This window comes from Durio zibethinus, chromosome 1 (assembly GCF_047325235.1).
Source record: "Durio zibethinus cultivar Kanyao isolate XHJ-2024 chromosome 1, ASM4732523v1, whole genome shotgun sequence".
NCBI classification, from domain to species: domain Eukaryota; kingdom Viridiplantae; phylum Streptophyta; class Magnoliopsida; order Malvales; family Malvaceae; genus Durio; species Durio zibethinus.
This window is the reverse complement of record NC_143162.1, coordinates 28,307,883-28,334,516: the sequence shown is the minus strand read 5'-3', so window position 1 is coordinate 28,334,516 and position 26,634 is coordinate 28,307,883. Positions and strand designations below refer to the sequence as shown.

The following is a 26,634-nucleotide window of genomic DNA, read 5'->3' as shown; positions in this document are numbered from 1 at the left end:
ACATAAAAAATCTTTCAAAATATATCTAAATTGAGTAAAATTTCTCATTTTTTTTTTATTTTTACCTACACATGAGAAAAATGTACATTTAGAAGTATTTTTACCAAAAATCTCAAAAAATAAATCAAAATATAAAAAAAATTACACCAAAAATAAGTAGAAAATACTAAATTTGAGTGCAATCATTGGGACATGGCCCTAATTATAGTAATATGCAAAAAAATTATTACTATGTTGTGGGGAAAGAAAAGTACTATTGAAATCAAATATGCAGGTCCTCAAGTGTTTCTCTTCAAAATTTTCTAATACATAAACTTGCAATTCAACCTTGGCACATTAATAATAGACCTATCAATTACTTTTTTTCAAAATCGTTATCAAAAGCCAATATTTTTGCAAGAGAGATTTCAAATATGGATAAAAATAAATTACTTGGAAATAAAGAAAATAGTAGGCTTTAATTTGCATTTATTAAAGATTTTCATTTATGACTGTTGTAGGAAAGTAGAACAGAGTATTTTTGCTCAATTGAAAGAAAGAGAAGCTAACCTGACAAGGAGTGCTGATGTAGAGTCCAGTTAAGTCAAAGTAATTTTATTTTAGAATAAAGTTTAAAATTACTCTGATTAAGCAAATAAAATTAAAAAGTACCTTAATTTTAGAAAAAAAAACTCGTGTTTAGCTCAACTTGACGTGTGAGGCCCAGACTGTGATGCTCCCCTATCCATTTCTTGACCCAATCTTTACCACTCTACGAATACATGCAACAATTCCAGAAAACTGATAGACATTTAGTGTACTAATTGCCGTCCCCACCTTCCTGCTGCTACTCATCGACATTCAGTTAACTTCGAAAAAACATAAAAAAAACTCTTGTCAACCTCTTAAGGACGTCCCTTTAAATAGATTTCCGGAAATATGCCCAAAAAGCTTAAATCTAAACCCTAAATGTGCGAATTCCAAAACCTATAATACTCCTCCTTCGTCGTACCAAAAGCCTTCATCTTCCACTATGTTGTTCTCCTTTTTAAGTGTTATGGAATGAATAGTGATAAATGGTAAAAGTCAAGTTGAGTAGAAGAAAGAATAGAGCAGAGAAGAAATTCAGAAGGAAAAAGATATTTTTCATTTCATAATTAGAGAATTCGTTACAAGTTGTACCATAGAGGCTCAATTACATCACATATAATTTCCTTCTTGAGTACACGGATCCAATGACAATTCTTTTCCTAACAGATTCTAAAATTCTTGAGCTAACTAATAAAACTCTGCCGAATGAACTCTACCAATGGTCTCTGCCAGCCTGTTTATTCTTCTGCCAGTAACAACTTTCTTTCAGCTTCCTTCAGCTCTTTTACATTGCACTTCTTTTCCTTTATTTCACCTCGAATTACTGATGTTAAATCGATCCTTTTGCTAGTCGTATTAATCATACATATGACATTACCCCTTCCTGTAGAGGATCCTTGTCCCCAAGGATCAAAATCAGGGAACTGAGAATTAAAGACTGTATAATCCTCCCAAGTGGCCCGCTCAAGTCCCAAATTGAACCATTTGACTAATAACTGAGTAATAGCCCTGTTACCTCTTTTGACAATTCTCTTGTCTAAAACAGCAGCAGGGTATATCAGTGGCTCACCTTGATCATTTACTTCTGGAGGTGCTATGCTAGGGACTACCTTAGGACTAATTTTCTTTTTAAGCAGACTTACATGGAAGACTGGGTGGATTTTTGCTGAATCTGGTAACTGCAGCTTGTAAGCTACTGATCCTACTTTAGCAATGACAGGATAAGGCCCATAATACCTGGATGAGAGCTTCAAATGTTTCCTGAACGCCAAGGTAGTCTGTTTATATAGTTGAATTTTTAAATTGACTTCATCTCTTACTTGAAACTGTTTTTCACTCCTCTTTCTTGTCAGCATAGTGTTTCATTCTGTGTTGGGACTTTTGTAGCTGCCCAATCATTAACTTGCTCAGCTGTTCTCTTTCTTTAAGAACCTCTTTCACATTAGCGACCTTAGCATTGGAGCTGGCATCCCAAAGAAATCTTGGTGGCTGGTAACCATATAACTCTTGAAAGTGTGTCATTTTTAAAGTTGTGTGGTAACTAGTATTGTACCACCATCCAGCTAAGGATAACCAGTTAGCCCATGATTTAGGCTTGAGAAAACACATGGACCTTAAGCATTGCTCCACGCGCTGATTCAATCTTTCAGTTTGTCCATTTGATTCAGAGTGATAAGCTGTATTGAGTGCACACTGGTACCAAGCAGCTTCATCAACTCTTGCCAAATTAACCGTATAAAAACCTTGTCTCTGTTTGAAATAACCACCTTAGGGGTCCCATGTAACTTATGAACTTGGCTAAAATAGAGTTTAGCTACATCCAAGGTTGAATAAGGATGAAAGAGGTAAAAGAAGTGGCCATATTTGGTAAATTTATCAATGATGACTAGAATACAATTGAACTTCTAAGAAGTTGGCAAACCTTTAATGAAGTCCATAGTGATTACCTCCCAACTCTACTTGGGAATAGGGATTGGTTGCAATTTCCCAGGATATGGGACATGTTCACTTTTGTTTCTTTGGCAAACATCACATTGCTGGATATAATCCTGTACTTGTTTCAACATCTATGACCAATAAAAGTATAAGTTGAGTCTATGATAGGTAGCCCGAGTATTTGACTGGCCACCTTGAGGCGAGTCACGTAAAATCTGAATTATGTGCTTTCTAAGCTGTCCTTGATCACCAATAAAGACCTTCCCCTTAAATCTGAGAATACCATTAGAGAAAGAAAAGTTTGGTATAGCATTTTTGTTAACTACCAAAGCTGCTATCTTTTCTTGAGCCATTACATCACCAATGTAGCTGCCTTAAATATCCTTCACCCACTCAGGTGCAATAGTGATGGATGATAAACTCTGACATTCAGCTTCCTCTTCATACCGTCTAGACAGTGCATTCGCAGCCCTGTTTGTTTTACCCGTCCTATACAGAATTAAGTAATTCAGTCCTAATAACTTAGTCAGTCTCTTTTTCTGAATGGTAATGGTCAGCTTCTGCTCTAATAGGTACTTCAGAGCTTCATGGTTGGTCTTAATCACAAATGGTTTCCCCTCCAAGTAATGCCTCCATTTTGTAACAGCCATTAATATAGCCAAATATTCCTTTTCGTAAATTGACAAACCATTTTGCCTTGGTCCTAAGGCTTTGCTTAAACAAACTATAGGTCGAGCATCCTGAGTTAGTACAGCCCCAACACCCTTTGAACTAGCATCAGTTTCAAGACAAAATGGTTTAGCAAAATTTGGCGAAGCCAACGCAAGTGTAGTACTCATTAATTCCTTAAGCTTGTGAAAAGCTGTTGATGCTTCCGGAGACCAAATAAATCCATTCTTCTTTAGCATATCTGTTAGAGGTTTACTAATATCACCATAGTTTTTGATGAATTTTCTATAGTAACCTGTCAATCCTAGGAACCCCCTCAAGGACTTCAATGTTTTGGGCAATGGCCAATTCATCATTGTTTCAATCTCTGGAAGGATCAGTAGAGACACTGGTAGTTGAGATGACATGTCCCAAATACTCTACTTGAATCTGACTAAAGAAGCACTTCTTTTTGCATACAGCTTATGTGTTCTCATCACCTCAACAGTTTGTGGATGCTTAGAGTGTTCTAACAAATCAGGGCTATACACAAGAATGTCATCAAAAAACACAAGTATAAATTTTCTCAAATGTAAAGAAAATACATCATTCATTAAAGACTGAAAAGTAGCTGGAGCATTAGTGAGTCCAAAGGGCATTACCTTGAACTCATAGTGGCCTCGATGTGTTCTGAATGCTGTCTTTGGAATATCCTTCTCGTTGACCTTTACTTGCCAATAACTAGATCTCAAATCTATCTTTGAAAAGAATTTAGCTTCTCTAAGCTCATCCAGTAGGTCTTCTACTATAGGGATAGGAAATTTATCCTTAACTGTCATTGCATTCAGCTGCTTGTAATCAATGCATAACCTCCATGTCCTATCTTTATTCTTGACCAGTAAACGAGGAGAAGCAAATGAAATTTTGCTTGTTTGAATGATGGAGGTTGCTAGCATTTCTGTAATTTGCTTCTCTATTTCAGATTTTTGGAAATGAGGATATCTGTAGGGTCTTAAGTTTATGGGTTGAGAACCTGGTTTTAAAGGTATACAATGGTCATGTTTTCTGACTGGAGGTAGGCTTTTTGGTTCTGCAAAGATGTCAGAATATGTAAAAAGCAGTGTCTGCAATTCTGGTGGTGTCTACTTACTGTCGCTCTCAACACTGAGCATGTAAATCTCTCACATTAGTTCAAAATCTTTTTCAGCCATTTTTTGTAGCTTTTTCCTAGAAATAAGCTTAATGTTTGTAGATGAGTAACTTGCTTTCAGAGTAATTTGCTTCCCATCCTTATAAAAAGACATAAACGGTCATTGAAGTCCAATACCAGTGGGTTGTACTTCTTCATCCAGTCTACTCCTAAAACCATATCCTACCTCCCATGGAAAGGACTCTTAAATCATGTGTAAACTAATGGCCCTGCATACTCCACTCCAAAATGTTTGCACTTAGTAGTGCTATATAGTTTGTCTCCATTGGCAACCGTGATAGTTAGAGGGCTAGTGTATTCTATTTCTACCCATCTTTGGTCCACTTGGGAGTAACACAACTGTGAGTGCTACCACTATCAATAAGCACACTCAGGTTTTTACCATTGATACTGCCCTGAATTCTTAGAGTGCTATGGCCAACATTGCCTGTCAAAGTATTAATGGAGATTTCTAATCTGTCCTCAATCTTGTCTAGCTCTTCTGTCATATCTGGCTCTTCATTAGAGTGTTCATTCTCCATAGCATCATTAGCATTGTCATCTTCAACAGTGATCAAGTTCAATCGTTTGGTCTTACACGCACGTCCTGGCATATGCCTGTCTCCACATTTAAAGCACAAATTATGTGCTCTCCTTTGTTCCATGAGGGTCTGTTTGTTTGAATTTGGTGGTATAGGTGATGAAAGCTTAGGCGTTTGGTTATAGGGTGCATTGGTTGGTTTGGGGTTGGTTAAGATGCTGGTAGTAAAGGTGGTTCTGTTGGTTGGTATATATTTTTTGTTTTCCCAGTCTAGGGATAACTCATGCAGTTTTGCTAGTTTGTAGGCTGCAGATAGGCTAGTAGGAGCATTTGCCTTGACTCTGAGCTTTAACTCTTGCTTTAACCTACTGATAAAGCTTGAAACAAAGCAGTCTTCCATTAGGTAAGGATTATACTAAAGCATCAACGATTTGAGTTTTTCAAATTGCTCATGGTAATCATCTACAGTGGACTTCTGAGCTAGCTTATTAAATTCCTCAACTACATCCGAGCAAATTCTGTCACAAAACCTTAAGCACAACTCTACTGCAAATTCAGACCAAGTAACCCCTGGTTTTTGCAACATATAACCATCAAATCAAATCTTGGCTTTACTAGTTAAATATATTGATGCTATTTCCAACTTTTGGTGATCAGCAATAGAAAAATAGCAAAGTATTTCTGGCATTTCTTAAGCCATCCTCTGCGGTTGTTACCATCAAAACATGGTAATTCTTTTAGGCCCTGGTGAAAAAGCACTAACAGCAGCTAAAGAACCATGTCCAACAGTGTACTCAACATTTTTAAATTGACCATTAAAGTTTTGCTGCATATGGCCAGTATTATCATGCTGGTTTTTATGTAACAGACTAGGTTTATTGACTTTGTAAGCATACTTGCCCTGTTCATCAATAATGGTTACATTCACAAGAATCTTTTTGGCATTTTGCTGTTGGATGGTTGGAACAAGTTGGCTGTTGGTGGCATCCCCTGACTCAGATTGATTTTGAGTTGCTTTCTTTGGATTTAACAGGTCCAACACTTGACTGATAGACTCTTGGTTTTGTGCCATCCTAGCATCAAGGTTGTTCATCTGCGTTTGCAGTGTTTGGATGGTAGAGTCAGTAATCTTCATCTGGTTTTGCAATGCTTGGACCTGCTCTTGAAGTATAGTCATTCCGGTGCTCTCTACCATTGCTGAATTCTTCTTGTTTTTATCAAGATTGGTTGGATCGTGAAGCTCTGATGCCAATTTTATTATGGAATGAATACTGATAAATGGTAAAAGTGCAAGTTGAGTAGAAGAAAGAATAGACCAGAGAAGAAATTCAGAAGGAAAAAGATATTTTTCATTTCATAATCAAAGAATTCATTACAAGTTGTACTATATAAGCTCAATTACATCATATGTAATTCCTTCCTGAGTACACGAATCCAATAACAATTCTTCATCTAACAGATTCTAAAATTCCTGAGCTGGCTAATAAGACTCTGTAAAATCAGCTCTACCAATGGTCTCTACCAGCTTGTTTATTCTTGTTCCAGTAACAACTTTCTTTCAGCTTCCTTCAACTCCTTTGCATAGTACTTCTCTTCCTCTCTTTCACCTAGAATTATTGCTGTAAAATTGATCCTTTTGCCAGTCGTATTAATCATATTTATGACAGCTTCCCCACTTTGAAAATGAAGTCTTAAAACCCCTGGAGTATCCCAATTCCGAAACTATCCCTTGATTACGATTTTTTGGGTATATTTTTAAGTTGCTGTCTTGCTAGGGGGAATGATGTTGTCGGGCTTCTTTGTGCTAGGAATTTTTTTGGGTATTTTCTTTGGTTGTGCTCTTTTCAAATAAAACAAAAAAAATTGAATTTTTGATGCGGTGATAGTGAAATCTCTTCGTGTTTGCTGTGTTGTTTCGAGCATTCTTTTACGGTGGTTGGATGTTTCGATTGTTGTTGGTGTGTTGGCAGTCGCGGTGAAGGTGGAAGGCTAATGTCAATCGTGGTTTTGGATGGTTTTGGAGACAAACTCTGACAGTATCTAACTTTTTTTTTCAAGACTCTTCTTAGAAAAAAGAGTGTTTAATATTCCGATAAATGAGTGAGTGACACGTGGCACAAATTGTGAATTTAATTAGCAGTCTGTAATTGAGACATTACTTTTTATTATAGTTACAAATGTGTTTATGATATTCCTAATGTATTGTCTTTTGCCTGTAAAACACCAAAAACTATTTCTTTGTATTTCTTGAACTCTAAAAAAAAAAAAAAAAAAACTAATTTGCTATTCTTTTTCCATATTTAAATATTAACAAAATGACTGCGTAGCGTTTGTTAAAGTTGTGGCAAAGAAAAAAAAAAAGAAGCGATTGTTAGTGTTTAAGTACTTTTAATTCTATTGATAAAAACAATTCTTGATAATTTCAAAGGGGAGGATTCTATTGACTACAAAATATTAGTGATCTCCATTGATTTTCTAAATTCTAATCTAAGATTAAGAATGGTTGACATCACTTTTCTATTTTATTTCTTCAAAACTACCCGTTTTATTAAACTTAACACTATCGCCAACTTTTCAATTGTCTTCTCTACCATTTCATCCAATTCCTAGACTTCTTTCTTTTGCTTTATTTCCTCCCACTGTTAAACTTGTGCAGGGCATGTTAAGGGGTAAAATCCTTCCTCCGCTTATTGTTTCTAGCAAATGTTTTATCAATCAACTAAACTTTGTCATTTTTTTTTTTTTGGAAAATTTTAAGTTTATTTTTGTTTAAATTTATACAAAAAAAAAATATCACATTAACTTGTTGAAGTTCACCTAGATGTTTCAATCTGTTGTTTTACATTGAGGCATTTGTAGAAGGGAGAAGCAATTTGTTTGGGATTGAATGAAAGAATTCATATTATCATGATCAAATTTAAATACAAAACTAGTTGAATTTCAGTATATCTTTTGGTACTATGTAGACTGAAATATGAAAGTACAAAGAAAACACAACAAGGATTCAAACTAACTCAAAATAGAACAGATTTCATAACAGTAATGTGTTGAAAATTCATTGATACATTTCAACAAACATTACATAGTCATAGTCATTACACAAAGAAACATAGCTTCTTTGTACCCAAAAAACACTCGCTGCAGCAAAACACATAAATTCTATATTTTTAGATTTTGTATATTACAGTGGTGACAATTCCAGCATAATCTACATCTAATAATAAAATAGAACAAGTTGACAGCAAGTGATGTCATCTATTATTGGTGTACTTAGAAAAAAAAAAAAAAAAGAGATAGTTGCACTTCAACTATTATTTTCCAGGCTGCATTATCTTCAATCATGATGAGCCTAACTATCGGTCCCCCCGCAAATAAGAGATAACAAGAGGAAGAAGGATTTGGCCCCTTGATATGCCTTTCTCAAGTTTAACAGTGAAAAAATATGGAGCAAAAGAAAGAAGAAAGTATGAAAATTGGGTGAAATGGTGGGAAAACGATAGTGAAAAATTGAAACGGTGTTAAATTTAATGAAATGGATAATTTTGAAGAAACAAAATAGAAAGAACGATGTGAATTATTTTTATCCTGATAGTAGACTTTAAAAAATCTTAGAAGATCTCTAGTAATATTTTGTAGTGGAGTGGAGAGGATCTTTCAATTTCAAATACCAAAGATGGATAATAAACGTCTAGGCTAATCCAAAGGGCCAAAGATGAAAGTGATAGAATTGGATAAATATTGCTGATGGAGATAGATGGGCAGAATTGATGTATAGGAATTTGCTAAATTTACTTTTTTATCTTTTCTTTAGTAATTAGTGATGACAAACATGAGTGGGCTTGAGATGATGGAGTACCTACTCAAAATAATTGGCTAATTTGAGATATATAGTACAAAGAGGAGAAAACACTACACGCAGATGTTTGATTGATGGAGAATCTCCATTTCTCTCTTTCCAATAAGATAATTTATTTATTTATATACTCAATAATTTTCCTGTCTCTAATCAAAATCATATGTGCAATACCTTCCAAAAAACCTTCACGGAGCCCCATCATAGCACAAATTCTACAGCTTTTACAGCTGCCATTCCCTCTGCAATTTCTGGATCTTTCATTCCTTGCTCAATACTGATCCCAAGACCTCCCCCTTAGTGTTTCTCACGATAACTCCTACCCCAGCTATTGATCTTTCTTTATCCATAGCTCCATCAAAATTCAGCTTCACAACTCTCCTTAGGGTGCGTGCCATTTATCATGAAAGAATGGATTCTTGTTTTTAGCCTGACCTTGGGAACAACGACTATAGTGTGAGGCGCGGAGAACTCCGTGCTAATAATTAAGTTACGTTACCATCGATTCTCAGAGTCACGCCGCTTCTCATTTTTTGTGCTTTCTCTTTGAAATTTATCAAAGAAAAAAATTTATAATATATCTTCGATTTGGAATAAAAAAGAATAAACAAAATTAAAAATTAGTTTAAAATTATAATATTTGATTTAGATTAATTTTTTTATTCTATTCTATTTAAGTTTAGATATTGAATTTTTTATTAAGTTTAAATGAAATTTTTGATTAAAAATGAAAAAAATTAAAAAAATTAAAATCAAAGTATATCTTTTTTATTTTTTTAAAAAATAAAAATGCTTATTTTATATCAAAATATATTTAAATATATTAAAAATATATATTAAAATAATATAAAATAAAAAAATTAAGTTCAAAAAATAAATGCTCAAATCAAACCAAACAAATAGAATTCGATATAAGTTTCTAGCACTCTTACTTTTTCATTGAATTGTTGGCCAACTCAAGCAGTAAGAGTAATGAAAAAGTATAGATCTTGTAAGAGTAACCAAAAAATAAAGGTTGCATGTATAGATCTTGTAAGTGTTGGGGAACATGACAACTCTAACTTAAAATTAAACTAGCTGGCCAACTCAATCTGTAAGAGTAAGAGTGCTGTTCGAGCAATAGTTTTCTTTCTTGTTTATTAAAAATAAAAATAAAAAAAGTTAAAAGATAGCTTAGCCATTGAGTAATCTAACCAAAGATTTTTAAGACTAGCTGAAAATTGGTATTATGAATTATAATTGGTGAGAAAAGAAACTAATTCTACTCATGATAATGCTTTGAATTAAACCAAATTCATCTGTTTTCTTTCCTATCAAATGCTCATTTCGGATGGTACATATAAATAGGTTGATGATAGAAATCAATAAAATAATGAAAAAAAAAGCCAAAATAATGAAATAGACATCTGACCTACAGTAGGAACAGAATCCATCGATATTTCTATGATTTCTGGTCTGATTTGATAATTAAAGCACCTTTTTCTTGTCTGGTACAATAATTTAGGCATCTTTGCATAGACAATCTGAAACACGTCACGTTGATATGAATTAAAGGAACAACTTTCTCAAATATTATGATGGGTTCGAGTCATGCTTTTTAAGGGCCAATGACATTCTAACACGCGGTTGCTAAAGGACTGAGTCTCTGACATGAGTTTTGGAGTACGCCCAAAATTAATTTTGTTTTAATAAAACTTATTTTTATTTAATTTATATTTCAAAAAAACTCCAGCCTCTAGCCTCGACAGGTCAGGTCGAGCCAGACCAGGCCCATGAACAGGTTTAGAGGTTACCAAGATAATATATAAATTTTTTTTTTCTAGTCTCTTTTAGAATGTAAATTACCTTTTCAGATATGGAAGTAAAATAGACTTGTATTAATTATTTAAATAATCTAAGATTTTAGTTTCAATTTGGCTCGAGTACTGTTATCTTTCTTTAAAAATTTTAAAATTTGATTTTGTTTTTTAGAGGATAGATCAACTTATATGAATGTAAAATTAATTTAATTTTACATCTTTTCATATTTTTATATGATTTATATTTTATTATTCCAATCCTTTTATATTATGTTCACGTAAATTATGAATGTCAAATTTTAACTTAATTGAAAATATTTAACTATTTTATTTATAATAATAACATTTTAATTGTTAATAAATATTAAAAACATATTGTTTTCAATTGAAATAATTAAAATATTGGATTGACTTAAAATTGTACATATATGATCGGTACAAATAAATTGTTAAATTTAACAATCAATTTATAAAAATATTAAAGTTACGTAAAATTATAAAAAATATGAATTAGTATAACTTGATAATTTCTTTTCCTTTTAAGATATCCTTAATTTAATTAAAGTTTTATTGAGAATTTATATAAAACTTTTTTATTTTTATAACAACTGAATAAATTTTTTAAATTATATGAAGAAATGTGTTTATATCATATCATATCGTATCATATATATATATATATATATATAACTTTGATTTTTTTGTAAAGAAATTCCATTCCATAACAAATTGAAAGAAAAGTCCAAAGTTGGAATTATTTTTCTCTTCCCTTGGACATTTTGGTATGTAAAATGAAAGAAGAGAGAGAAATATTAAGGATAATTAAACAACTGCAATAAAATATCCAATCTTAATCTTTCACCTAAAAGAAAAACTAGTCTAACCTTTGTCACCTAGTCAAATAAAAGACAAGGAAAATGTAATTGAAAGTTTGAGAAATGCTTTATCAGTGTTGTCTATATCTTTGTAGAAAAGATGCAAAAGTGTGAGGAAAAGAAAAATAATTATTGCGAAAGGCACTAGAACCTTATCCATTACAATTGCTTTGGTTGATTAACAAATTCATTGTATGAGAATGATTTTTTTTTTTTTTCACAAAAGAGATTACAGTTGGAGCTAGAAGAAAATGATTATAAATATTGGTATTTGAATTTTAAATATCATCAATGTTAATTTTTAAAAATAATTATATGAATCAATTGAGTTAAATTTAAAATTTAAAAAGATAAATTTTAAATCAATACTCGACAAGCTACTATAATAAATTTGATCTTTAACTATAATTTTAACCTGCAATTGTTTTTTTGTCATATGGAAAATTTATATCCAAATATTTAAGCTAACAAAGTATATATACATATATATATGTATATATCATCTACCTATATCTATCTATCTATATATAAAAGTATGAACTCTAAAATTGTTAATAGTGATTGACCTAAATACTTTTATAAATTTTTAAATTAACAAATTTATCCTTAAATATATAATTTTCATTAATTTACTAAAATTTAATTTAAATCAAATATAATTAAAAATAAAGTTTATCAGAAATAAAACTACTTAAAATTTTACTTTTAAGTGCTAATAGTAATTGATTAAAATAATTTTAGTAAAATTTTTTTATAAATTTTAATTTTAAATGAATTTTTTATTATTAGATTTTTTTTATAATTAGACTAAAAAGTACTAACAGTGATTGATTAAACCCTTAATAAAATTTTAATTTCTAAAATATTAAAAGTGATTTATTAAAATACCATTTGTAATTTTTTTTATAAATTTTAATTTAAATGATTTTATTTTATTATTAAACTCTTTTCATAAGTAAAATTATTTTTCATATCTAATGAAAATACAAATAGAATAATATAAAAGCTTAATGTGCATAGGAATAAAACAATTAAAATTTGATTTTGTTTTTTAGAGGATAGATAAGCTTATATGAATGTAAAATTAATTTAATTTTACATATTTTCATATTTTAATATGATCCATATTTTATGATTCCAATCGTTTTTATACTATATTCATGTAAATTATGAATGTCAAATTTTAACTTAATTGAAAATGTTTAACTATTTTTTTTATAATAATAACATTTCAATTATTAAGAAATATTAAAAACATACCGTCTTCAATTGAAATAATTCAAATATCAGAATAACTTAAAATTTTACGTATATGATCAGTACAAATAAATTGTTAAATTTAACAATCGATTTGTAAAAATATTAATGTTAAATAAAGTTATAAAAAATATGAACTGGTAAACCTTGATAATTTCTTTTCCTTTTAAGATATCCTTAATTTAATTAAAGTTTTATTGAGAATATATAGAACTTTTTTATTTTTATAACAACTGAATATATTTTTTAAACTATATCAAGAAATGTGTTCGCATCATATCATATCACACACACACACATATATGTATATAAGAACTTTGATTTTTTTTTTTTCTTTAAAAGAAATTCCATTCCATAAGAAATTGAAAGAAAGTCCAAAGTTGGAGTCATTTTTCTCTTCCCTTGGACATTTTAGTATGTAAAATGAAAAAAGAGAGAGAAATATTAAGGATAACTAGATTTTTTTAAACGGTATAATGTACGGGATTTTTTATCAAATTTTTTATAATTTTAAATTTATTTTTTAATTATTTATCTAATATATAATTATATATTTATAAATGCTAAGTTACAATTAAATGATAATTTATACATAATATATTATAAATGATATTGTTCATCTAAAAGAAGTCTAAACTTTTGTAAATTTTCATAAATTATAAAAATCTTTTTTTTTTCATTAAAAATATTTTCTTCAATTTATTTGCTAAGTACTAAAAATTTTGTTATCATTTTTTTCTTGTTTGATAAAAATCAAGAATCAATATTTAAATAGTTAAGATTAATAATTATTTTTATGATATTGTTGATTGGGAGGTGTATATATATTTAATTGAATAACAAATCACAATTATTAATTTTGTTATATTCATTTGCTTTTTATTAGTTCTTATTTTTTACATATTTCAAGTAATTACTACACAAATATATTGGGCTAACAATTATTTCTATATAAGTCACCAAAATAAAATTATTTTTTAGATAAAAGGGAAACAATAATTCTTTATGTTATGCTTAAAAACTATTTTTTTTAAAATATTTTTTTTATTTTTAATCATTTTTAACAAATTGATAGTATTTTTTGTGAGTTAGATATGGTAGTGATCATCATTCTTCTCGTATCATCTATTGTAGACAAAAAAATTCAATAATAAAAAGTATAGTAAAAGGAAATAGAGAATATAAATTTATATATTAATTTGTCAAGATTAAATATATGCAATAATAAAAGCAAATATATTAATAAATCACAGAGAATAAAAATATTGAAGAAATGAATAAAAAAATATATATATAATACAAAAAGTTAATTATAATCAATTTAAGCAAAATTAAAAAAGTTATGGATTAAAGAGAAACAAATAAATTAACCAAATATATATTATAAAAATATTTAATTAAAACATAAATAAAACATTATATTTGTTTTCAAAGCAAAAACATATTTTTATCTAACTTTTTTATCAACATTCAAATGTCTCATATTTTCATATAAAGATGTAAGTTTTTATTATTTTAAAAATAAATGCTTTCTAGTCAGTAATTTATTAACTTATCTAAAAATATTAAATTTAAATAATCTATTAAATAATTTTTAATTTTTGATAGATTTTGATTTGAATTTAAATAATTATCTAAAAATATTAAATTTAAATAATTTATTAAATAGAATTATTTGACAAAAATAAAATTTTTTTAAGTATATATATTTGGAACTATTATTAAATTTAAAAAGAAAAGATAATTTATGATTTAATATATTTGAATTCAAATCTTATGCAAAAATTTTAATCTTAGATAGATTTTGATTTCAATTTAAATAATTTATTAAAAATTTTATTTGATAAATAAAATAATATAAATATTATCTTATGTGTCATTAAAAAAGATTATCCATCTAAGCATCCACATAAGCAATTTTGATTATGTAACCTTGTATGTTATATAATATATATATAAATATATATATATATATATATATATATTAGATTAAACAACTGTAATAAAATATCCAATCTTAATCTTTCACCTAAAAGAAAAACTAGTCTAACCTTTGTCACCTAGTCAAAATAGAAGATAAGGAAAATGTAGTTGAAAGTTTGAGAAGTGCTTTAACAGTATTGTCTATGTCTTTGCAGTAAAGATGCAAAAGTGTGAGGAAAAGAAAAATAATTATTGTGAAAGGTACTAGAACCTTATCCGTTACAATTGCCTTGGTTGATTAACAAACTCAGTGTATGAGAATGATATATATTTTTTTTCACAAAAGAGATCACAGTTGGAGCTAGACGAAATAATTATAAATGTTGATATTTGAATTCTAAACATCATAAATATATATTTTTTTAAAATAATTATATAAATCAATTGAGTTAAATTCAAAATTTGAAAAAGATAGTTTTTAAATCAGTACTCAACAAACTACTCCAATAAATTTGATCTTTAACTGTAATTTTAACTTGCAATTGTTTTTTTTCGTCACACAAAAAATTTGTATCCAAATATTTAAGCTAACAAAGTGTGTGTGTGTGTGTATATATATATATATATATCATCTACCTATATCTATATATAAAAATGTGAACTTTAAAGCTATTAATAGTGATCGATCTAAATATCCTCATAAATTTTTAAATTAACAAATTTATCCTTAAATGTATAACTTTCATTAATTTATTTAAATTTAATTTAAATCAAATATAATTAAAAATAAAGTTTATAAAAAATAAAACTACTTAAAATTTTAATTTTAAGAGCTAATAGTAATTAAAATAATTTTAGTAAAATTTTTTATAAATTTTAATCTTAAATGAATTTTTTATAATTAGATTTTTTTTATAATTAGACTAAAAAGTACTAAAAGTGATTGATTAAACCCTTAATAAAATTTTAATTTCTAAAATGTTAAAAGTGATTGATTAAAATACCATTTGTAATTTTTTTTATAAATTTTAATTTAAATGATTTTATTGTTATTATTAAAGTCTTTTTTGTAAGTAAAATGATTTTTCATATCTAATGAAAATACAAATAGAACGATATAAAAGTTTAATGTGCATAGGAATAAAATAATTATATGAAGTTTGTTTCTTTAGTTGTTGTAAAAATAATTGTATATGCAATTTATGTTGATAAATAAATTTATTAAAAATAATCATAATTAAGTCATTTAAGCATTTTTTCTCTATTTTTTTCTTTTCAATTTTTTTTTGTTTTAATATAATGATTTTATTATTTATATGTTTTATAAGTTGACCATTTGATCATTGATAACAAAATTAAATATTTTTAGTCATTGAAATAATTTTTTAACATATCATTCTTACACTTTAGTGTGATGTTCATAATTAATTTTGTTTTTGTATTTTTTTTAAATTTTATAATTGTTATACTCATGAACAAAACTAATATCAAATTAAATGTAAATCAGTTGCACTCGCTTCACTCACAATTAGCACTATATATTTTATTGAATACTTTAATTAGACTTTTTACCTACAGAAATAAATAATTCAAGAGATGATGAAGCTACTAGTAACTCAAGATTGAGTCCCATCAAATTGCCATAAGAATTCTTCACTTTGATTGAAATAATAATTGATTTAATTTTTTCTAACAATTTATCTTAATATGCTTATATATGATTAATTTATATCTCAAGATTATTTAATCTTTTTAAATTATATTAAATTGTTCACTTTTTTTTTTTGTTATCCATGTGGTTGAACAACCTAACGTAAATTATTTTAAGTAAAAAATTATCAAGTGAAGTAAAATTAATTATTTTTAGTGAATTCTTCTAATGTGCGAACAAATTCATTTGAACTATCCTTTAAATATTTTTATGGCAAAATTACATTCATTCATGAAAATTTATTTGTTAATGTTGAAAATGAAGCCATTATAAATTGTATAAGCATTACATAACAAGTTTGTTAGTCACATAATTGAAATTCTCTTAATAAAACATAACAAGTACCAAGATTAAGAATTTATTTTATTTTATTTTTAAAATTATGCATTTTAATATTTTTATATAATAAAAATTTATGTATAATAAAATTTTTTAAATAAAAGAAAAATTAAGTTTTCAATTGATAGAACATATAATTACATTCAATTGATGAAAACATCAATAGAAAATTATCCTAAACAGAAAAAATGACACGAAAGATTGATTGGTTATATATAACTTCATCTTTTCCATATGATAAAGAATGTTAGTGTTATATAATGTTCAATGACAAATATACAAATCTATTAGTTTCAAATTTCTTTAGGATCAATATGAAACTCTTTTATTTAGAAAAAAAACATTGTATAATCCTTCATTTTCTTCCTTATGTCAATTGAAAAATATTTATTATTGTATTAAAATTTTTAAAATTGCGATATTAGATAATATTTGTTCAAAAGAATTGAGATTCACCGAATTAATTATCACTATTACATTTAATATAAAAATATTATTATAAATTATAATTTAAGTAAACTTAAGAGTGATTTAAAGGCATTCATCAGCAAAATTCATTTGATAAGTCTTTCTTTAATTGTATATTTAGTATTTCAATCATTTTGAATTTTGAGTTTTCATAATTTTGAGTTGAATTTTAGACTTAAGATCAACGACCAATTTGGTTGAGCCAAGTTTTATCATACTTCTTTTTATACTATACTCAATTATTCAGTTTGCAAATGAACAAATTTGACTCAATAATCGCTATATTTTTTTATTTAAAAAGCTGGATTCAAATTGTCTTAAATCCAAATAAAAAGTGTACTCAATTACTTATAATTGCAATTTCATTTTAGAAATACTTAAAAAATTAATTAACTAATTCAACCACAAAGACAATAAAAATAAGATATTGAAAATTAAGGAAAAATAACCTAAATAAGGAACTTTTAAATTGTTACAGAAAATGAATAAGAAATATTATATTTTGATAGGTTACTATTTTAATTTGGATTTTGGTTATGTTCAATCATTTCGGATTTTAAATAACTACTAAGTATCCACTTTTAAAATCAATTGAAATTGAGTCAAATTAATTCATTATTATTATTATGTATATTATTTTATTTTTAATTAAATTAAAATTTAAAATGAGTCAAAATTTTATTTATACTCAATTTGAGTTTTGAATTGTTTCAAGTTTGAATTAATTAATCTATGTTATTTTAGCTATACTTTTATGACTTCAATATAAAATTTAAAAATAGAATGAGAATACAACACAATAAAAATTTAAGTGGAAAAATACAAGGATACTAATAATAATTAAAGAAGAAAATCTCATGTCCAAGTCTTGTAGAAATTAAAGGATAAATCTTCTTTTGAAGATTTTGAAATTTGTATTACAGAAATATTCATTTAGATAAATGAATTTATAATCGTTCCTTTGTTGATTAAGTTGTTATTATATGGGTTGAGGGGAACAATTCAAACATTTCATTTGAAAGAAATATTATAGATCATATTCAATCAAGAAGACAATATAGAGTTAAATATTATTTAAGTTATTATAACCTCTTTAATATTCTTTATTCTTTTCAAATGGAGAAGTTGATTGACATCAAAATATAAAAATAAGTCATTTTGAATTATGGTAACAACAATAAAGCAATAATTAAAAATATATCATTTTTTTGTTTGGTAGAAAAAAATTTTATGCAAAATGTGAAGGTAATTATTGTGAATTTAATATTTTTTAAAAATTGTGGTTTGTTTAATTTTTATAAAAGTTATTTAGTAAATTTGTTCTCATTATTTTTATCATAGATATAACAAAATGTTTACCCAAAATTATATACTTAAAGATAAAAATATGAGGCAAATTTTATTACTTCCATTAATGACAAAATATTTTAAAATTTTTAATCTTTTATATACAATTATACTTCACTAATAGGTATGAAAATATTTATACTAATAATTCAATCAAATTATTAATAAAGCTTATCTTAATATGTATTATTTTATCATGAACTAACAAATTTGACAAACATCTTAGAAATGTTAACTTAATGTATATTGTCTATATTTATTTAATTTGGTTTTAATACTTGCATTAGTATAACAAAGTTAAGATTTTAATTTATTATTACGTGTTAAACTACTAATAATAAATTAAAAACATTTACTCGTATTTTTCAAATCATTTACATTTGAACTTTTTCTTCCTTATTTCTTTACCTTATGAATTATATCATCCAACATACATTGTGAATGTGATTATTTTCTTTTTGGATATATATAAATCAGTGATAATATGTAGTAAATAATTAATACCTTAGTAATTAATTATTAAAAATTTAAATGTAATTAGTATAACTTAGTAGTAATTACTGATAATTTAATAATAAATTAATAATAACTTAATAGTTAATGATTGATAATTTAGTAGTTAATAATTGATAATTTTTTAGTGAATCAATACTAATACAATAATAAATGCATAATACTTTAATGGTAAATCAATTATAATATAATTATAAATATATAACAGTATAGTACTAAATTAAGAATAACACAACAAAAAATAAATGACAACTTAATAATTAACTATTGATAACTTAATAATAAATTAATAATAACTTAATAGTACATTAGTAATAATTTAATAGTAAATTAGTTTCAGTTTAATAGTAATTAATTGATAGTAGTTATTCATTGAAAACTTAAAAGTAAATCAGTATAACTTAATAGTAAATAATTGATAATATAACAGTTAATCAATGATAACTTAATAGTAAATAATGCATAATTTAATATAAAATAGTAATAATTTGATGGTAAATCATAAATAATTTAGTGATAAATCAACAATAATTTTGTGATAAATAATTAAAAATTAAATAGTAAATTAATGATAATATAATAATAAATATATAAAAACATAATAATAAATCATTGATAATTTAGAAATAAATTGATAATTTAGTTGTAAATAACTAATAACGTAATAATAAATTTTTAATAACTTAGTTGTAAATAAGTAATAATTTAGTAATAAATTGATAATTTTATAATAAATCACTAATAACATAATATTAAAATACTAATTACTTAGTTACAAATCAGTGATAGTTTAATAATAAAGTAGTTAATCATTTATAACCTTTTAGTAAATCATCAATAAATTAATAATTAATTTGTTATAATTTTATAATAAATCATCAATAATTTAATGGTAAACCACCAACAGTGATTGGTAAATCATTCAAAACTTAACGACAAATCCTTCATAAATTAGTAGCAAATCATTCATAAATTAATAGTATATTATTGATAGTTTAATAGTAAAAAATTGATAACTTAATGATCAATTATTGATAACTTTTATTATACTTAAAGTTGTTAGGGATTGAACTCTAAGAACTAGTAGAAATGAAGTTAAAACTTTCATTTTAGAGATTAGGGTAAACTTACTATATACATATTCAATAAAAAATTAGTGAAAAAAATTATAAATTTGAATAAAATAATAATGTTATTGTACAAAAAAAATTATCCTATATTAGAACTGAACCCGCGCTTTCTTAAAGAAATTTATTTTTAAACATTTGATGACACAAATTTTAGCAATAATTATAAAAAATATATCATAAGTTATTAAAATATTACTAAAATTACATAAGAGGTTACCAAAATTTTATAAAAAATTATCAAAATTATATCAATGGTTATCAAAATTATATTATAAGTTATCAAAATTATATGAAAGGTTATAAAAATTTTATTAAAATTTATCAAAATCAAAATTATATAAAAAGTTATCAAATTTTATTTATATTATATCAATATCAAAATTAAATTATTAATATTTATCATTATTATCATAGCATAAAAAAATTATTTTTTACAATAAAATTTTAAAAATAAAAATTACACACATCATGCACATACCAAAAACTAATATATATATATATATATGTTTATATATACATATACATAAAAACATTGAGCTAAGTGCGCAAATGCTTCCAACTTGCAGTACTATTGAAAAACTGTTGAGCGCACTTTTTTTTAGGTGAAATAAATTCGAGGTAGATAGGTTATTCATTCTCTCAGATCAGGGTAAAATGTATCGTATTTGATAACGTAAGATAAATGACTGTAAGTTGTGCATTCGAGATGATCCCAATAAGTGATCACCTACAAAACTTGAACTCAAAACTTCTTCATCGATGAGTACGAATTTAATCGATTGAACTAACTATTTATTGGTATTTAACGCACTTAATCATCTAAAAAGTAAGGCGAATTCCCTTGGACAGCTGACAAAATCTAATGAACCTAAGTGGATATTTTGTACATTCAATATATCTAGAGCCAACAGTCTTACTTTTTTGGCTATAAATAGAACCATGTGAAAATGGTTTTTCACTCCTGTGATAAACAGAAAAAAAAAAAAAAAGTGTCTAAAAATTTTCATCAACAATGAGCACTGCTGGTCAGGTTATCCGTTGCAAAGGTGATCAACTTCATCCTATCTGTCTCATATATACTTGGGTCATATGATCAAATATACCTTCTTGTTGGATTCTTTTTTTCTTTCCATGCTCGGTGTTTTGGTATCAAAATCAATTTGACTTCTGGACAATATTTATAATATTTCATGCCACATATAGTATTAAAAATCTAATTTTGATTGTGTATTAGTTGTAGACTGACTTATTGATTGAGATGAATTTGGTAATTAAAATGTAATATTGTGGTTGTGATTGTAGCTGCGGTGGCATGGGAGGCTGGGAAGCCACTGTCAATAGAAGAAGTGGAAGTGGCACCTCCCCAGAAGCATGAAGTCCGTATTAAGATTCTCTTCACTTCTTTATGCCACACTGATGTCTACTACTGGGAGTGTAAGGTAACCAATCCCCCTTTCTTTTATTTCTGCTTTAAACATCTTTCATGATTGCTTTTATAATTTCTGGGGAAAAAAATGTTTTAATTAACAAAGCACTACGTAATTAAATGATTTTCGAAAAAATCTTTTGCTTTTATTATTCTGTAGTTTCAGTATTTTATATTTGGTTCAGTTAAAAGGTCGATATTGTCTATAAACATTTGTTAAAAAGATAATTAAATTATTTTTTTACGAAAAAATTTTAACATTTACTGCAATAATTCATCAAAATCGAGAAAAAAATGTAATAAATATTATCTTAAATAGAAAAAATGTTAACATCTCCTCTTATGTACTTTGGTTTCTACTTTCTACTTTTTCATTTTTCTAGTCTATTATGAGACAATTGTATTTGTAGTTGAAATACCCATTTTTTTCCTTTTGATTTGGTAGGGTTACACTCCTCTGTTTCCTCGCATACTTGGTCATGAAGCCTCCGGGTATGAAAGCTAATGAATTTCTTTTTTTTTTCACTTAATCTGTAATCTTTCATTACTATTCAATAAAATTACGTAACAAATTAATAATCTTCTCATTCGAAAATTTCTATTAACCAAAAAATATTTATTGTGATATTGTTTTAAATTTTAATACGACATGAATTTTTTAACCTTTGAATTTATTTTTTTTTTAAGTCTTTGCCTTAAATTAAGCATGGTTTGCCTCTAAAGCTTGTTTGTGTGAACTTGGTGGTACATAGGATTGTGGAGAGTGTGGGTGAGGGTGTGAGTGATCTGAAACCAGGTGATCATGTGCTCCCTATCTTCACTGGAGAGTGCAAGGAATGTCGCCACTGCCTGTCAGAAGAAACCAATAACATGTGCGACCTCCTTAGGATCAATTGCGACCGAGGTGTTATGCTTGCGGATGGCAAAACCAGATTTTCCATCAACGGGAAGCCTATCTACCACTTTGTTGGCACCTCGACTTTTAGCCAATACACTGTCGTCCATGTTGGCCAGGTTGCCAAGATCAATCCAAATGCCCCGCTTGACAAAGTCTGCCCTATTAGCTGCGGAATATGCACTGGTTTGAGCCTTGACCGTGGAGAAACGGATAAATGATATGAATGAAAACTGATCAGAAGTCAGATCAGAAGTGAGAAATTTGTTGTTTCACTAACAATATTTGTTTCTCTGCTTTTCTAGGTTTTGGGGCCACTGTGAATGTTGCTAGACCCAAAAAGGGCCAAACTGTTGCAATTTTTGGACTGGGTGCTGTTGGTCTCGCCGTGAGTTATTCTTGTTTCTGTTTTGGTTTTCTCTAGGCAACTTGGAAATGTGTTGGATTGACTTCTATCATTACACGCGTTTTGAAATTTAGGCTGCTGAAGGTGCAAGGGTTTGTGGGGCTTCTCGGATTATCGCTGTTGATTTGAACCCCAGAAGATTCGAAGAAGGTAGCACCAGTTTAGTTGATTTGTTGTTCGGTTCATGATTATAGAGTAAAATTACTAATTGATCATGTTTCTTCTTATTCCTGCTGTCAGCTAAGAAGTTCGGTATTAAAGAATTTGTGAATCCAAAAGATTACAACAGGCCTGTTCAAGAGGTTGGTTCCAGCTTGGAAATTATTATTCATTTTGTATACAGTTCTTTTAGTTTCAACATGCAACTAGGGTGATCCAAGAAACCTACCAATATATGATCTACCAGTTAACAGTTCTGATTTGTGAATCTCATTGTTGTGGCTATTGGCTACACGATTATCGAATTATTGATGCTGGAGAATGTATTAGAGACTATTCTTTCGACAGAGATTATTAACATATTACTGCCAACAATTAGGTGATTGTTGAGATGACTGGCGGAGGAGTGGATCGCAGTGTCGAGTGTACGGGAAGCGTGGAGGCCATGATTTCCGCATTTGAGTGTGTCCATGATGTAATTATCTTATTCAAACCTCCTCTTCTTTGAATAAAAATAATAGTACCTGTTTACATTGTCTGTTTTAGATGAATATATATATATATATATATATATATATAATGCTTCTTCGCTTTCAGGGTTGGGGTGTTTGTGTACTTGTCGGTGTGCCAAAGATTGATGATGCATTCAAGACTCATCCAATGAATCTGCTGAGTGAGAGGACTCTCAAGGGTGCTTTCTATGGCAACTACAAACCTCTCACTGATATTCCTATGGTTGTCGACAAATACTTGAACAAGGTGATGAGTTTTTATATCCTGTTTCAGATATTCCTCCCCTTACCTATATATATATATATATATATATATATTTATATATATATTCATCACTTTCTTCTGTATACAGAGTACATAACAGGATGATTTTCTTGATGTTGCAGGAGCTGGGGCTGGATATGGACAAGTTCATCACTCACTCTGTCTCTTTGCCCGACATCAACAAGGCATTTGACTACATGCTCCAGGGCATAGGTCTTAGATGCTTGATTCTCATGGATGCTTAGGGAACTGCATGCAGCTTTATATTGCTCCATCCATGGATGAAAACTCTATCTTGTATTATGTGTAACATTTTTGTGTCTATTTAGCTATCTTACCAGGTTATCAAGACTACTCTTATCAATATAAAACTCTAACTATGTAGAGTTTTGTATTATGTGCTGAGAGAATAAATATGTTGCAATAACGTGGTTTGCCGTTATGAAATAAATTTCTACTACTAATATTTTCCAAACTTTGTGGATTCTGATATTTTAATATTCAACTGTAGCACCAGATAAACTTGATAGTTGATAATCATTAGATTTGGAGTTCAAATCGTATTTGTGATCCTTTTATTATTTTTAAATTAAAGTGATATTTTAGAAAATATTACTATCATTGTTTAAAATTTAAAGAATTGAAATCACTAGATAGTTAAAAATAAGTCTCATTTATAATAATTAAGAAAATGTCGAATTAATGAAAGTTTACGAACACTAAATAAGATAATAGCTAAATTATTATTTATGATTAAAAAGAGATTAATACAATAAAAATATTTTAAAACCATCAAAACAATTAATGATAATATTTTTAAAAAGAGAATAATGCCAAAAAAAAACATTAAATCAATTAAATAATTAGTGAGAAGATACGGAACAGTCCTCCCAATCATAAGCACATCAACCTTCCAGACAAGTACAAGTCCTCAATAAATCCCCATGCCGGTTCTCCTCAGTGGTCCAGGCCCGAGTCCACACGGCCCAGGGGCTGACGCTAGCCCCAGTCTCATCCCTCACCCCATCCAGCGTATATTGATCATGGTCTGGTACGTTGGCAATGCATCCTCGATATATACGTAATTATATCCCCCATCAGCACCACGAAACACTCATCAGGCAGCTCCGCCGCGCGTTCTCTCAGCGCCTTCACTTGGTCATTGAACTCTTCCAATGGCAGTACAGGGTCTGACAGAAAAGTCTGGGATTGCCAGCACTCTTTGACATGTTTGAGCAATATTGGTAGCCCAGTTTTCTAGCGACTTGAGAAATTCTTGCGTTTCAGGTATGGATTCTGCACATTTTATTGGTCAGTGTAATTTGACGATTGTATAAACTTTTGACTCCGTAAACTTTTGATAAGGAGACTTTTAAGATTATTTAATTAATTAAGTTAAGATTTTTTCTTCACTTTTATGAGATACCGTAACTACTTATTGAATGCAATCAACAAGAAAAAAGCGAAGAGAAAAATCCAGCCATTCTAAGAGTCAATTTGCTTTCGCAAATTTATAATGATTACCTAAATAAATATATCAAATCATTGTATTTAATTATAGTTTTTTAATTGTCACACAATGATTCTTAAGTTAATGCTTATATGTGATATCAAAGCATGATTGAGTGATATTATGACATTAAATCATGTTAATTATTTTTTTTTATTAATTGCTTGTTTGAAGCAAAATTTGTCGTTGTTAAAAATTTAAATTTCGATCATTATTTTTTAAAATTGTTTAAGGGTTTTTGTTTTTTTCTGAAGAAGATTAAAACCATATAAAAATTGTTTTTTAATTCTTTGTATGGAGAGAGAAATCGAAGTTGAAAGTTTTTGGTTTAAAGTTTAGTTCAAAATTTTGTTTTGATTAAAACATCAATATTTTATATATTTAATCCAAAATTAATCTTGGATCATGTCTCTAATATGTTATAAACTTAAATCAAAGCATTTATTTTGATAAAATATTGATGTAAGATGATCAAGTACAAAGAAAACAAAAAACAGGTTTCACATGAGTTTGTAGAATCCAAATTTTTTGTCAATTGACCCTGTTTTTGTTGTTTTTTAATGCAATTTTTGCATGAGTTTGATAAAAAAAATCATCTTAATTGAATTTTGGATACTTTCATTTTTTGAAAACACCAAGAAAATGGGTTAAAAATGACCAAAAACATCAAACAAACCCAAAAGTATAAAAGAACCACTCCAATCGGGTTGGGTTAACCTAGCTGGATGTTGAAGAATACCCTCATTGACGTCAGATGAATCCCACGTGTAGAGAGTGGCGTATGTGGCACATGCAGGCTCGTTTGGTATTCGTTTTTGCTTCGATTTTTTTGGCATGCTTAGAATTTTATTTTTGTATTATTCTTTTGAAATTTTTAAATTGCATGAAATATTTATTGTTTGATATTCATGCATTGTTTAGAAATTTTGTACACATGATTCTTGTTATTTTATTTTATGATAAAATATTTTGACATGTTAGGAGTCTAATAGCCATAGGTACTCGCCTTAAATGGGCCTTAATATTTATGTGCTTTCGAGTAGAATCTTATGTGCATAATTGATTAACTAATTAAAAATTAATTTTAATCAAGTCCAATACCCGAGGTTAAATGCGACATATACTATTTATAGGACCTAATGGGATGAATCGAGATTTAGTATCTTAGCTAGAGTGGTCAATTGCATACATTATGATTGAGTATGCAAACTAAGAATTTTGGATAATTAATGAAATTTTTTTATTTGAAAAATTTTTCATTAATTGATATAAGTGTTTAGCTATCAAAGCGGCTTACTTATTGAAGTTAATGAAATATTTTATTATTTTAAGGTAACGAGATGGTTATTAATCTTATCTTATG

At 27.7% G+C, this 26,634-nt stretch overlaps 2 protein-coding genes across 2 annotated transcripts; one reads left to right on the top strand and one right to left on the bottom strand.

Annotated features, from left to right (window-relative positions):
- Positions 1-1,307: 1,307 nt before the first annotated feature.
- LOC149520513 (uncharacterized) lies at positions 1,308-3,581 on the bottom strand. The gene is made up of 3 exons (XM_089745219.1): positions 2,895-3,581; positions 1,907-2,319; positions 1,308-1,806 (listed from the first exon to the last, which is right to left on the bottom strand). The coding sequence occupies exons 1-3, from the start codon at positions 3,579-3,581 to the stop codon at positions 1,308-1,310; spliced, it is 1,599 nt and encodes a 532-aa protein (XP_089601345.1).
- A 17,474-nt stretch (positions 3,582-21,055) lies between these two features.
- On the top strand, positions 21,056-24,236 carry LOC111312219 (alcohol dehydrogenase class-P-like). Its single transcript, XM_022912286.2, has 10 exons — positions 21,056-21,144; positions 21,401-21,537; positions 21,970-22,016; positions 22,277-22,605; positions 22,725-22,807; positions 22,900-22,975; positions 23,066-23,127; positions 23,364-23,459; positions 23,582-23,743; positions 23,884-24,236. Exons 1-10 carry the CDS (start codon positions 21,111-21,113, stop codon positions 24,004-24,006), a joined length of 1,149 nt encoding a protein of 382 aa, XP_022768021.1. The 5' UTR covers positions 21,056-21,110; the 3' UTR covers positions 24,007-24,236.
- Positions 24,237-26,634: the final 2,398 nt, after the last annotated feature.

Excerpts from the sequence above, each read along its gene's own strand:
- LOC149520513 (XM_089745219.1), bottom strand. The coding sequence starts at position 3,581 with ATGTCATCTCAACTACCAGTGTCTCTACTGATCCTTCCAGAGATTGAA. Across the intron at positions 2,320-2,894 it reads TCACTATTGCACCTGAGTGG|AGACAAGGTTTTTATACGGT; the intron begins GTGAAGGATATT and ends TATTTCAAACAG. Across the intron at positions 1,807-1,906 it reads TATGCTGACAAGAAAGAGGA|GTATTATGGGCCTTATCCTG; the intron begins GTGAAAAACAGT and ends GCTCTCATCCAG.
- LOC111312219 (XM_022912286.2), top strand. The coding sequence starts at position 21,111 with ATGAGCACTGCTGGTCAGGTTATCCGTTGCAAAG. Across the intron at positions 22,017-22,276 it reads CTTGGTCATGAAGCCTCCGG|GATTGTGGAGAGTGTGGGTG; the intron begins GTATGAAAGCTA and ends GGTGGTACATAG. Across the intron at positions 22,976-23,065 it reads CCCCAGAAGATTCGAAGAAG|CTAAGAAGTTCGGTATTAAA; the intron begins GTAGCACCAGTT and ends TCCTGCTGTCAG.